Source organism: Heloderma suspectum, chromosome 3 (assembly GCF_057233095.1).
Source record: "Heloderma suspectum isolate Gila_16-S chromosome 3, 16-S_ref, whole genome shotgun sequence".
NCBI lineage: Eukaryota > Metazoa > Chordata > Lepidosauria > Squamata > Helodermatidae > Heloderma > Heloderma suspectum.
This window is the reverse complement of record NC_139460.1, coordinates 240,233,008-240,246,683: the sequence shown is the minus strand read 5'-3', so window position 1 is coordinate 240,246,683 and position 13,676 is coordinate 240,233,008. Positions and strand designations below refer to the sequence as shown.

The 13,676-nt window shown below is 41.0% G+C and overlaps 1 protein-coding gene across 3 annotated transcripts in view; it reads left to right on the top strand.

Moving 5' to 3' along the window:
* The window catches only part of LOC146350935 (disintegrin and metalloproteinase domain-containing protein 9-like), a 61,807-nt gene extending 53,627 nt beyond the window's left edge, over window positions 1–8,180 (top strand). For all 3 annotated transcript variants that reach the window (XM_084845983.1, XM_084845984.1, XM_084845985.1), the window contains 5 exons: window positions 1,471–1,576; window positions 3,171–3,303; window positions 6,262–6,340; window positions 7,216–7,268; window positions 7,967–8,180. In XM_084845983.1, the coding sequence (XP_084702109.1) occupies window positions 1,471–1,576; window positions 3,171–3,303; window positions 6,262–6,340; window positions 7,216–7,268; window positions 7,967–8,069 (474 nt within the window). In that variant the 3' untranslated portion in view covers window positions 8,070–8,180. The remainder of the gene's footprint in view (window positions 1–1,470; window positions 1,577–3,170; window positions 3,304–6,261; window positions 6,341–7,215; window positions 7,269–7,966) is intronic.
* Window positions 8,181–13,676: the final 5,496 nt, after the last annotated feature.

Below are 13,676 nucleotides of genomic sequence, written 5' to 3'. Positions count from 1 at the left end.
TCACCTACTTATTTTCCAAGTAGTCGGAATCTCAAGTCTGTTCCTGCTTCTTCACGAATGCACTATTGGTATGGAACTCTGGGTGACAAGAATATCACAAGCCAACCGAGCAGGCTTTACTCATTTATTGACCTTCCTTCTAGTGACTGTATGTCACTAATTAATTTAACCATTGAGATAGTGCTCTAACTTTATAAAGCCAGTCTACTGGTGGTACTCATTTTCTCCATGCCTTACCTAAAGCCATTCTGGCTGCGTCAGGAGATGGATAATCATTTCAAGATTTCATCCCTCTAATAGCTGGTGTAACCATTCAAACAAAACACACAGTGGTTGTGCTGGCACATGATGGCCTTTCATTTCTCATTGTAAAATTGATGCCCCAAAGAGCTCTTAACTACAAAACAATTTGTGAAGTATGGAGTCCAGTGAGGCAATGTATGATAGAAAACCTTCTTGGTCCAGTATCCAGTCCTGTTGATACCTGAGTATAAACCTTTTCTCCGTATAGATTAGTATAATCCTTCTCTCATAGCATTTTAAGCCATGAAACACATACGTTTTCATCTGTATTTCAATAAAATAAATTTTGTACAAAGGTTAAAAGTAAAATTGATGCCCAACATTACAAATTTTTAGTTCTAAATTATGTCTGCTCCCTAATGATTGCATCTCCAAGATTAATTATGTTCCAACTTGTTTATCTTTATCTTTTATTAACCTAGATGGAGTGAGGTACCAGCAGTATTCTGCTAGTTCTCTGTAATATTTATACATCCCAATTTTGGGGATTGTGGATAAAATACAACATAAGCCCAACTTAGAATAGACCCAGCGACATGAATGGGATTTAAGTTAGTCATGCCTAATGGGACTACTCTGAGAAGGACTTATGTTGGAGTTTGTCCATTATACCACAGCCAAGGACAAACTTCATCTGAAATATTTATACAGTGGTCTCTGTACGGTTCATTCTGAGATGAATCCATTTTCATCAGATTGTCGCCTACATTTTGATTAGTACTCCTTCTACACAATCTCTCTTGAGATTAAACTGTCAAACAGAGAGCCAGTGTGGTGGAGTGGCTAGAGTGTTGGACTGGGACTTGGGAGATCTGGGTTCTAGTCCCCATTTGGCCATTGAAGCTTGCTGGGTGACTCTGGGCCAGTCACAGACTCTCAGCCCGACCCACCTCACAGGGTTGTTGTTGTGAGGATAAAATGGAGAGGAGGAGGATTATGTATGTTGCCTTGGATTCCTTGCAGAGGAAAAAGGTGGGATATAAATATAATAATAAATAAATATATTGTCTTTTCTCTCAAAGACAAAAATATTTCAATGAAGTTGGAGCATGCCAATTTGAGAAAAAATGGGAAAAGAGAGGTCTAATCCCCCCCCCCCAGCTTCTATAACCCCTTCAAAAGTTCTAATTCCATCTTCCTTCCCTTTGTTCCCTTTTTGGGGGGTAGGTATGTAACAACAATGGCAATTGCCATTGTGATCCCGGATGGGCACCTCCTTTTTGTGACAAATCTGGTTATGGTGGCAGCATAGACAGTGGCCCAACTCATATAGGTAAGAATCATACATCTTTGTTTCATTCTACCAGATGCAATAAGTCATTTATTTCTGGAAAATGTAGTTTATTTAACACCTTCTTTGGATGGCCATGTGTCCTGCTTTACAGAGGATATTCCTCTATTTGAAGGGTTGTCCGGTCTATGCCCAGTTTAAAGATAAAGAACCATAAGAAGGTTGACCAGGAGCTTTGAAGTTGTCCATCAACAGTTAGCACCTAGATAGCAAACTAAGCAGGCACATAAGTCACCTGGTCAGAGTCTTTCCCACTATGGTGAGATGTATCGTATTTCCATTTCAAATATAGTAATTATTTCCAAGTTTGCATCTATACCTATAAATTAACATAAGCACACTGTATACAAATCAGCGTCCTCTTTTTTTGATTATGCATTTCTTCCTTTTGACAATGCATAAGAGGCCATGCTATGGCTTCTATGTAATTATTATTCCTCTTGATTACTACAGACTCGATGGTCTTGTAGGCCCCTTCCAACCCTATGTGTCATATCCAGTCAATTCATGTCTCTATCATCTATTACTAATAAGAAAAACTTAAATGGTTTAAGTTTTATTTTAAGTATAGATATTACAGAATCTGGGTATTTTATTTTGTTTGACTGAGGCTGCAATCCTATGTTAACGTTTCTGGGAGTAAGCTCCATTTAGCTGTTAGACTTACTTAGCAATAGAAGTGTACAAAATTATGCATGGTATGGAGAAAGTGGACAGGGAGACATTTTTCTCCCTCTCATAATACTAAAACCTGGGGTCATTCCATGAAGCTGATTGGTGGCAGATTCAGGGCAGATAAAAAGAAGTATTTCTTCACACAGTGCATAGTTCAACTATGGAATTCACTTCCACAAGATGTAGTGATGGCTTTAAAAGGGGATTGGACAAATTACTGGAGGAGAAGGCTATCAACAGCTACTAGTCCTGATGTCTATATGCTACTCCAGTACCAGAGGCAGTGAGCCGATGTACACCAGTTGCTGGGGAACATGGGTGGGAAGGTGCTGTTACACTCATGTCCTCCTTGTGGGTTTTCCGTGGGCAGCTGTTTGGCCACTGTGTGAATAGAATGCTGAACTAGATGGACCCTTGGTCTGATCTAGCATGGCTCTCCTTATGTTATATTCTTACTTCTAAGTGAACATGCATAGGATCAGGCTTCATGGTTACGTCCCTATTTACACCTTCTTAGAAGTAAATCCCACTGAAAAAAATAAGACGTAATCTCATGAATAGTTCTGCGTAACCATGTATAGGATCAGGTTGCATGCTGGAAACAATGCACATCATTTCTGCTACTTTTACTCCAACAAGGAATCCATCTTAATTTTTTTTAAGAAAGAAATTAATTTCTCATCTTTTTTTTTTTTTAAAGCAGTTGCAGGGAATGGGGTGGAGAATTAGCCCAGGGATGAGGAAAATGCACATGTGTGTTAATTTGTATAAACTTAACAGACAAAATGGGGTGGAGGAAATGGATTGGGGAAATGGTGGGGGTTAATCCCTCTTCCAGATCCACAATCCTAATCCTCAATTAAAAGCAAAATAAGTAATTTTGATTTCTCCCCTCCCTTAGATACATCGCTTCGAGATGGGCTGCTTGTGTTTTTTCTGCTTGTATTGCCTGTGCTAATTCTAGTTGTGGTTGCAGTTGTCAAAAGGGATGCAATTATGTGGCGTCTCTGCAGAGAAAGGAGAAGACGCCGCAGGTATGAAATAAATAGAATTAATGATTAACAGAATGGGCCCCATCTATGACAAGGTGAAGATGGGCAGTGTTAAAACAATTGACAGCTGCTAAGATTTGTCTCTAAAATGGAAATATCAGTTGCAGCTCCAGTGCTTTGGAATGCCCTCTCCATCCCGTCAAACCTTTCTCTTCCAAAGAGCCTTTGAATTGTTTTCTGTACAGATGATATATTTTTTAATTGTTCTTACATGTTAAAATGTTTTATCTTTGTACACAGCTTCGGAATTTCTTATGAAAAGCTGCATAGATTACTTTTAAACTAACTAGTTAAAATTCAGATGTCTAATGTGGTCTAGATTTACAGCATTTGAAAGTATTAACAAGCTGAATCCAAACCTAAGCCCCTCCAGTTGATACCCTTACATGATCAGCCATGGATGACAATAGGAGTAAAATTGGTAAGAACATTAAGGGCTGGATTTGGACTGGATCATTGAGAAGCAGATGGAGATCTGGGTCTATCTCCCTCAGCTTTGGGGGGAAAGGGAATCCTTGTGGTGATGTTTATACTGGTTTTATTGGCACACCTAAATAAGCACCTAATTACTTTGAATGAGTTCAAATCTCCAGGGCCAGATGAACTGCATCCTAGAGTAATAAAGGAGCTGGCAGAAGAACTCTCAGAACCGCTGTCTATTCTCTTTGAGAAATCATGGAGGACGGGGGAAGTGCCAGATGACTGGAGGAGGGCTAATGTTGTCCCTATCTTCAAAAAGGGTAAAAAGGAGGAACCTGGGAACTACAGACCAGTCAGTCTGACATCAATCCCGGGGAAAATTCTGGAGCAGATCATAAAGCAATCCATCTGGAAGCACCTTGAAAACAATGCAGTGATTACTCGAGGCCAACATGGATTTGTCAAGAACAAATCCTAGCAGACGAATCAGATCTCATTTTTGGATGAGGTCACCTCCCTTGTGGACTGTGGGAATGCTGTGGACATAATATACTTCAACTTCAGCAAAGCTTTCAACGAAGTGCCCCATGATATCCTGATGAGCAAACTAGCTCAAAGTGGGCTAGATGAAACAACGATCTGAAGGATCCACAGTTGGCTACAGAATCAGACTCAAAGAGTGCTTATCAATGGGATCTTCTCAAACTGGGGAGAGGTAACGAGTGGGGTACCGCAGGGCTCAGTCCTGGGCCCAGTGCTCTTCAACATTTTTATTAATGACTTGGAGGAGGAGGTGCAGGGAATGCTGATCAGATTTGCAGATGACACACTGAAGACAGAAACAAAATTCAAAGTGATCTTGATAGACTGGAGTGCTGGGCAGAAAACAACAGAATGATATTTAAGAGGGATAAATGCCAAGTTCTGCACCTAGGAAAAAGAAACCAAATGAACAGTTACAAGATGGGGGATACTTGGCTCAACAACACTACAAGCGAGAAGGATCTTGGAATTGTTGTCGATCACAAACTGAATATGAGCCAACAATGTGATGTGGCTGCAAAAAAGGGAAATGCTCTTTTGGGCTGCATTCATAGAAGCATAGCTTCCAAATCCCGGGAAGTACTAGTTCCCCTCTTCTTAGCACTGGTTAGGCCTCATCTGGAGTACTGTGTCCAGTTCTGGGCACCACACTTTAAGAAGGATGCAGACAAGCTAGAGAGGGTTCACAGGAGGGCAACAAAGATGATCAGGGGATTGGAAACAAAGCCCTATGAGGAGAGACTGAAAGAACTGGGCAGGTTTAGCCTTGAGAAGAGAAGACTGAAGGGAGATATGATAGTGCTCTTCAAGGTCTTGAAAGGTTGTCACAGAGAGGAAGGCCAGGATCTCTTCTCGATCATCCCAGAGTGAAGGACACAGAATAATGGGCTCAAGTTACAGGAAGCCATATTCCAGCTGAACATCAGGAGAATCTTCCTGACTGTTAGAATAATATGACAATGGAACCAATTGTCCAGGGAGGTAGTGGGCTCTCCCACACTGGAGGCATTCAAGACGAGGCTGGACAGCCATCTGTCAGGGATGCTCTGACTTGGATTCCTGCATTGAGCAGGGGGTTGGACTCGATGGTCTTATAGGCCCCTTCCAATCCTACTCTTCTGTGTTTCTATGTGCCCATACAGGGGAGAGCTGGAGGACATAACAGGCTATTTTCCTAAACTTGAAACTCACTGTGTTCCAAGCAACTGGCTGCCCCCACCACAGCAGAGTGGCCCCATAAGCACTGGGCTGGGAGAAAACCAAGCGGCTTGCAGAGTGGTGCTTTGGCTTTATAGTGGTTTAAGAGAAGTGCAAACCACTCTTGGAAACACTGAGGAAGACAGGGCACCCTAATCTCCCTAGCACTGTCGGTCATCCCCTAGAACTGTCCTAAGGGTTGTACTCACCATGCTCTGGAGCAATTGGAATCTGCCGGGGGCTATGCAGCCCCTGAGAGTGCCCAGCCTCTCTCAGATCTTGATTTTGCCCACCTGGACTACATTTTCTCTCAGATACAAACCAACGTTCCCTCTCCATGTGTAATTTCTTGTCTAACATATGGCCATTCCCATGTTTGTTGATGCATTGGTGTGTGGGGTTTTGGGGTAGTAAATGGGTATCATATGGTGTAGCTATTTGAGTTGCTCATTGTTTCGCCTCTCCTGATACCTTTCTATAGAGATGTGTACATCCCTTTAGGTAGTACATGGGTGGGGTCTCTTAGAGGAGCCCAGGTCTCTGTGAATGAGAGTTGGTGGGTGGGTCAGCAAGATGGCCCATGTCCATCACCACATGGGAAACACTTGTCTTAAAAAAAAATGCACCCAAGTGTAAGACAAAAGTGAAAGCTGGTCAGTAGTAAGATACTAAGAAAGGAAGTAATGATCAAGATCATAATGCATAAATCCAATGAATCTAATGCAGAAAGTCAGTGTTGATGTTATTATCTTTATCTCCTTGTTTGAATTATATTCAAAGGGCCAGAGAGGCACAGCTAGCAAGACAGAATAATGCTGCAAACAGACCAAATCAGCCTAATGAAGTAAATAATAGGCGGGTAAGAGTGTTTCTTTGTTTGATGATCACAATATCTCCCTTTGAGAAACTGCCACTAAAGAAGGAGTTCTAGATCCCTGTGCATTTTTTCTTTTAGTCATTTATCTTCCATTCAGAAATATAGTTTTGTAGAACATTAAGAGTGCTTCCAGATGGCCAGCTTCTAGCACTATCAGTCAAAAGGCATGGTGCAATGATTCCATCTTCCCTCCTTAAGAGAGCAATCCTGTGTCACCTAGACAGTGTATGAGGGGCCATAGGATTGTTTGGTTTACTGGCTCCAGAGTCAGGGCCAGTAAACTGTGTTTCCTCCCCCTCGTAGCCACACTGGCCACCTCTCTGCACTCAGAAGCCTGAGCATGGAGATGGGGGAATGGGGGTGGTCCCAGGGGCAGGGAGAAAAGGGACCAGGGAGGGAAGGGACCAGGGAGGGACTGGGGAAGCTGCATTACACAGCTTCCTATGCTCAGCCCAGCCTCCTTGGCTAGATGGGCAAAAGAATACAGGGTGGCTAGCGCACAGAGGCGAGGCTTGCCTCCATGCTCCAGATGTCCTGCATTGGATACTTGGCAGCCTCCAATTTCAGAGGCTGCCAACTATTCCCATAGGATTGAACCCTAATAGATGTTTTTGTGGTAAGAAAAGAGATGGAAAAAGCAGTGAGAAAACATGGGAGGGTTACCAATGGAAAGTGACAATGCCTGGACCCCCTATAAAATCCAGTGTTTGAGTCAGTAAAAGGCAATAAAAGTCTGGAAGAACTCTAGATCAGTCGCAATGAACAATGCATGGTATTTTGCTAGAATGTAAAAATGGAGAGGCTTCACTGCATAGTGAACATGATTCCTTCTTGTGTATTTTTTTCCCCCTCCTCAGCCTGCAACGTTAAATTCTGGAATGTTTACGATATCTCACTTTCCTGCTCCAAGGTTTGCACTTTTCAGTCTTTTCAGTTTTACATGTCCTAAGAATGTCTTTGAGCCCATGTGTGGTGTGGCCCAAAGGCATTCAGGGGAAATGAGATGGCAACAGCTAGAGGCAGCACTTTGCCTTGAAGCAATCCCAGCTGCCACTAAGAAAATGTGTTAATTCAAGAAGAAGTGGGAGGGCTAGGGCACCCTAGGGCACATACGTCTAGGCATTGTGTTGCCTACTCCTCCCTGGTTTAGATGGTTTCAACCAGCATTCTGAATAAGAAAACAAAATTATTTAGCATGGCCCTGATATTGTGAGAATTGGCAGTGTTTTAAAATTACCTGAAGTACAGCCAAAGCAGATATGGACAGAGGCACTACTCTACTTGTCTAGCAGTGCAAGCAGTGGCTGTGCTAATGATGTATCTTTCCAAAGCTCTGCAGAGTAAAACTTTATATCAGTTTGCTTATGGGCTGTGACTGTTGAGAAGTACAAATAAGGATACCCCAGAGCCTTTGTAGTGCTTCATAACTAATTCGCTATTCTATGTTTTAAGGCTATTTAGAAATTATTTTAAATTTAAGTGAAGAATGTATTTCTCAGAAGTATATACTATTTGAAATCAAGTTGTGGGGCTTGGGTTAAAGTAAATAGTAAGCATATTTCTAGAGGGACTATTGCAAGGCACTAATATAATTTTTATCTCCCTTAGGCCACCTGCACAAAGTCAGCTTGGACCACCTGCACGAAGACCTCCTTTACGGCCACCAATTCCAAGCAGACCTGTGTTCTCAAATGAATTATCAAAGATTTAGACTGACGCCTTGAGTGTACTAAGAAAAAATATTACTATGCTAAATCAGTGAAATGTTTTTAAAGTATTATTTTTATCACTCTACAAGTAAATACCTCATTTTAATTTCTAATAGACTGCTAAAATTTTAACTAAAGGATAACTTGAATTTTGTTTCAAAATCTCAGTAGATTGGTAAGTTAAGACTGCCTTAATTATTCGACGAAAGAATACTGCTTGTGTTAGCCGTATTGTCTATGGATAAGAACAATGGATAAGGCCTTCCGCCCACAACACAGGGTTAAACTAGGTGTGACACTAAACATGCCATTAGGAAACCCTGTCAGGTTTTAAAAAATTCATAGCAGGCATGGTATGTGTGTGTGTGTGTGTGTGAGTGAGAGAGAGAGAAAGAGAGAGAGAGAGAGAGAGAGAGAGAGAGAGAGAGAGAGAGAGATTTTCATTGGGAATGCAGCACGTGAGGAGAGGTTTGACCCTTTTCTCCCCAGCCATGATTCCAAGGAAAAGAGCCCCTCTCCCCCCCCACCCCAGCATGTGGAACTATTATCTGCTTTGAGCACCATTTCCTTGGTGGAAAGGTGGGGTATAAATCAAATCAATAAAATAAATACTAGCCTTGGAAAAAAGCTTCCATTTATGCTAATGGGAATTCCCCCACCAAGGCTAATAACCACCGGTGGGGGTGATGTTTGTTAGAATCATGGTTGAGGAAGGAAGGGTTAAACCTGCCCCCCCCCCACACACACACACACTGTGAGCTCCATGAAAATGGTGGGGGAGGGGTGCACACCTGCTGTTAAAATCTAACATGGTTTCTATTGACTTGCTTAGCATTATGTCTAGTGTGGCCCACAGTCACTCTGTTTTTTTAAATAAATAATTGTTCTTTTGAATTCAGCTGCTCTAAATATATACAAAAAATGTGAAGGTGGTGGGGAGGGCAAAGGCTTTATAAAAATAAATCAGGAGGCAATGGATGTATTAGCAGTTTTCCAATGGAATTTCAACAAGGGGTGGTCAATGGATTGAAAAAGGTACCCATAGATAGATTGCTCTTCTGTATCTGAAGCATGCAAAGAAAAAGGAACTGCATGGGGTTGGTGGGAATATTTTCACACACCCTGCATGTATCATTCATTACATGGTTGGCAATGTCAGCTTTAATGTTGCCAGTGTGGTTGTGGAAGGGAGCCAGTTCCGACCCCCTTCTTTCTCAGTAGCTGATTAGCAATGCCCAAGTTCACAGGTGTGTCAGCCATCTGTATGCTAGTGCAGATCAGCAGGTGCACAGCCCACCCACTCCATGGAAGGATTTGAGGACTGGGGCCACCTGTACTTTTGAGTGATTAATTTGCAAGTGTTTTTGTATCTCTGTCGGTAGCATATTTCTAGAACTTCTTTCAAGTTCTAAGACAAACAGATAATATTTTTGATGCCTTATTTACACTGAAATGGGCAAAGCACTTATAGATGGATGACCTGGTGTCTTCCATTCCTATATTTTAAACCTGTGAAAACTTATGCATTCCCATTAATTATTTTAAATATATAGTAGTTTAGATCTTAGTGGCAATATTGTACTAAGATGAGGCAGACAAAGGGCCAAACTATACGTTATATTAAATCTGTAGTATATAGCTGCTGCCTCTGCTTTTACATACTCACAAGTAAGCATGCAGGGCTCCAATCCAGATCAAGACCACTGAATATGGGGAGGGAAGGAATAAACTTCCCCACTCAGCCTCTTCCCGCCCAAGAATTTTTAAAGGGCCAATGGAAGTTTTAACCTGGGTTTGGAGACTTTTAAAAAAACTGTATGTGGCAGGAGGGCAAATATCAGGAGGAAGCAACTTGAGGACAGCTTTAAACCTCCCTTCGCATGGTGGGCCTGATTTGGATCAGGGCACCACATGCTTACATGTCAGTGAGTTAAAAGTAGAGGGGCAGTTACATGCTATTGAGTTAAGGTATTGTGTAGTTTGGCCCAAAATTGTACCTCTACGTGCCCCTCCCATAGTGTCTTTATTTTTCAAGTGAAAGACTGTATAGCTTGACTGCTGTTAATGTAATACCTTTAGAATCAGGAAAGCATTTGTGAGGGCATTCATCTGAATCAGTAACTGTATTTCTCTCACTCTGCCTGGGCAATCCTATATATGTTTACCAAGAAGTAAGTCCCACTGTGTTAAATGGGCTTACTCCCAAGCAGGTTTGTATAGGATTGCAGCCTAAGTTACATTGGATAAAATGCAGCAATATATGTTTATACCTAATCTAACAACATTTCAGGATCATAAGGGTAGCACCCTTATGTAGCACACATCGTTCATTAAACTATAAAGCTGACACATTGCTAGCACTCCTCAAGGCAGGTTTGGCAGTATGTAGCGTATGTAGTGGGACTATTTCCTACTGTTTCATCAAAGAACTGATGGAAGAATATTTACATTGTGGTGAGCCAAAAGGGGTTTGTGTCTTTACAGTGTCACATCCCCTTTAAACAAATAACCAAAATCATTGTCTACTAATTATAATTACTGCTCGGGTAATATGATGTGAAGGAGATGGATATTTTTGTAAATCCGTAAATGGAAAATGATTGTTGAAGTATTATACAGATTTTCTTTATTTCAGTTTTGAAATGCACACAGTAGGCATAACTAGTTAGGGGCACAGATCCGCCCCATGCCAGTATCTTCTATCCAAAGATCATTTAAAGGTTTCGGAAAAGTTTAAATGCCAAATCTAATTTGTATCACTGTGTATTGGAACAAAAGGATAGTATAATGTTGCATTCAAAGGACATTACTAACCAGAACGATGGTATGGCCTGTTTCCATGATAATCCTGAGAAATACAGCAATCCAGCTATGCTTCACAACATCATCAGGAGATGCTGAAATGTAGACAGCAGCCTTCCCTAACCCGGTGCCCTCCAGATGTTTTGGACTTCATCTCCCATCAGCCCCAGCTACCATGACCAATAGTCAGGAATGCTGGGAATTGTAGTCCACAATACCCTGAGAGCAATTGGATGGGGAAGGCTGGTATAGAGTTTGATGAGAGACTGAAAGCCATGAATCAGGAGATCACTATGAACCCTCAGTTTGTGCAGACGACTTGGGTCGCAAGAAGGTGAATCACGAAGAAAACCATCCAGTTATTTTTGAAAACCACATTTTGCTTGCTACTCTGTTGTAGAGCAAAAACTGCTGAAGAGAATCACCTTTAGGATCCCAGTGTCAAAAAGAAGAAGAAGAAAATTCCCCTCCACCAAAAGCAGAGAACTGACTTTCACCTGGGCATTAAGCAAAATTAAAATGATGACTTCTGTGCTGTATGCTTTTAAAATACGTTCCGCAAAGGAAGGAAAAATATCTTATTCTCTTCTGGATTTATTTTGAGATTAACGTTGTTAATATATTAAAGAATTTACTTTTATTTTTTATGTGGCTTGAATGTTGCTGTTTCTATAATGATCCTTTTTTTTTTGTCTTCCATTCCATGCAGTCCTCAAAAAGTTTAATTGTATTGCTTATTCATGGAACAAGAGGTACCGACAAGATGAAAGGCAATTGCAAGTCTAAAAGTATTTTTTGCTCCATTTGTTTGCTTCATAAAATACAATCTTCTTGTATGAAAAATAATCCGTGCACAAAATTATTGTAATGTTTACATAGTCTGAGAAATTCAATATTTACATTTTAGCTTGTTTTTCTAAGACCGACTGTAACATCTGCCTGTTTTGCTATATATGTTTTTATATTGTTTAAATTGAACCTAGGTAAGATAGAGTTAATAGTATGCCAGAGAGTGAGTGAATGGTTGGCAGTGCCTGAGTGTCTGTGAGGATTCTAAGGTTATATAAAGGATGAGGTGACAGTTAGATAGGTTTAGGGATTGATGAAGCAACTTCAAGGTAGTGGGGTTTGTGTGTGGGTTTTGGGGAGGGTAGAGAAATTAGGAACAAGCATTGATTAATAATTACTTACAATTTTTCATGTTTTAAATAAATCTTTATTTGTTTTTTAAAATCCAAATTGCCACGTTGTTTGATTTTACACTACCTTTATTATATCTATATTCTTGTTACTTCTCCTGTAGTGGGTTGAAAGAACCAATTGAACATATTGAGTTTATCTGGGACCCAGAGAGGGTAAAAGGGCTAAAGCTTGTGGGACAGTGGGTATAGCTGTCCCAAAGTGTAAGCAGGTGTTCCTGAGGGGTTTGGTTCTCACTTTCAGAGGAGGAGAAGGAGGAGGCTTGGGAAAGGTGAAACCTCGGGTGGGAATGTCACACTGATGCTAAGGAATAGAGAGGATCAAGCAGAAATCAAACTTAGAACCGTACTGTTTTACCACTAGATTTTCTGATATATCCCAACGTTATTTGCAGTTTGACATAAATCACTGGTAGAAATATCTGCTGCTTACATGATCTATTTAAATGGCAAACCTCATAAACTATTTTGTAAAAAATAAAATATCATGCTATTTAAGTTGGTCGTATTTCAACAATTGCTCTTGAAGTCAGTAACAGAAGTGTAATTTGTTTTTTCATAGCACTTCTTTCAGTATGTCTTAATAGATAATGTGTGGTAAAGTTTTCATTAAAATACTTTAGAGAAATAAAAGGAAGCTGCAATAAGGTAATCATTACTGACATCTAGTGGATATCTGTAATTGAAATAAAGGATTCTGATATCCTTACAGGGCCAGCCCTCCCATGCGGTGGGGTAAACCCCTGCCTCAGGTGGCGCAGTGCAAAGAGCAATGAATTGTGCTACTGCTATTGCCGCAGCCAGGAGGGCACACCACCTTCAGCAGCTGCTCTGGAGAACCCCGCCAGCCGCTCTCTCACCATGGCATTTTAGTGGGCTCAGAATTCTGATTGACTCTGTGTGTGTGTGTGTGTGTGTGTGGGGGGGGGGTTAATATAATTTTCCACCCCAAGGGTTTCTGTCCTAAAAAAAATTGATCTCAGGTGTCTCTAACACATGCCATAGTGTTTGGCCCTTTTTTAAAAATAAAGGGGACGTTCCAGGCTGTTCTGTTCTGTTCCAGCTTTTACACTGTCCAGTCAGTCACGATTCACTCAGCAAAGTTAGTAGTGCTCATATAACATGTGATCTAACCAATCAGACAAATGAGGCAGGTAGAACCACAGAGATAGCAAGATTAGTGTGTTGGAAATCTGGTGTTGATCTAGATGATTTATACCTCATTTGGTGGTTATGTCCCAAAGCTTAAGCATATTGGATCCAGATCATAGGCATTATTCAGCAGATAACCAGGGTAATTGTGAATCATGGAACTTCAATTATTATCTCAAGGGCGCCATCCTATGTAGGTTTGGACAGAAAAAAGTCCTATATGCTGGTTGGGGAATGCTGGGAGTTGTTGGACTTTTTTTTCTGTTTAAACCTGCATAGGATTGCGCCCTAAATGTGTTAGCCTTTAAGGTGTCACAAGATTTGTCACAAGAACCGCTGGGGCTTTCAATGAAAATTCAGTAACTTCATTGACAACAGATAACTAGAAAGCAACAAACGGCACATGGACTTAGGTCTTAGCAACTTCTTTTTTTAAAAATCGCAGGTAACTGCTTG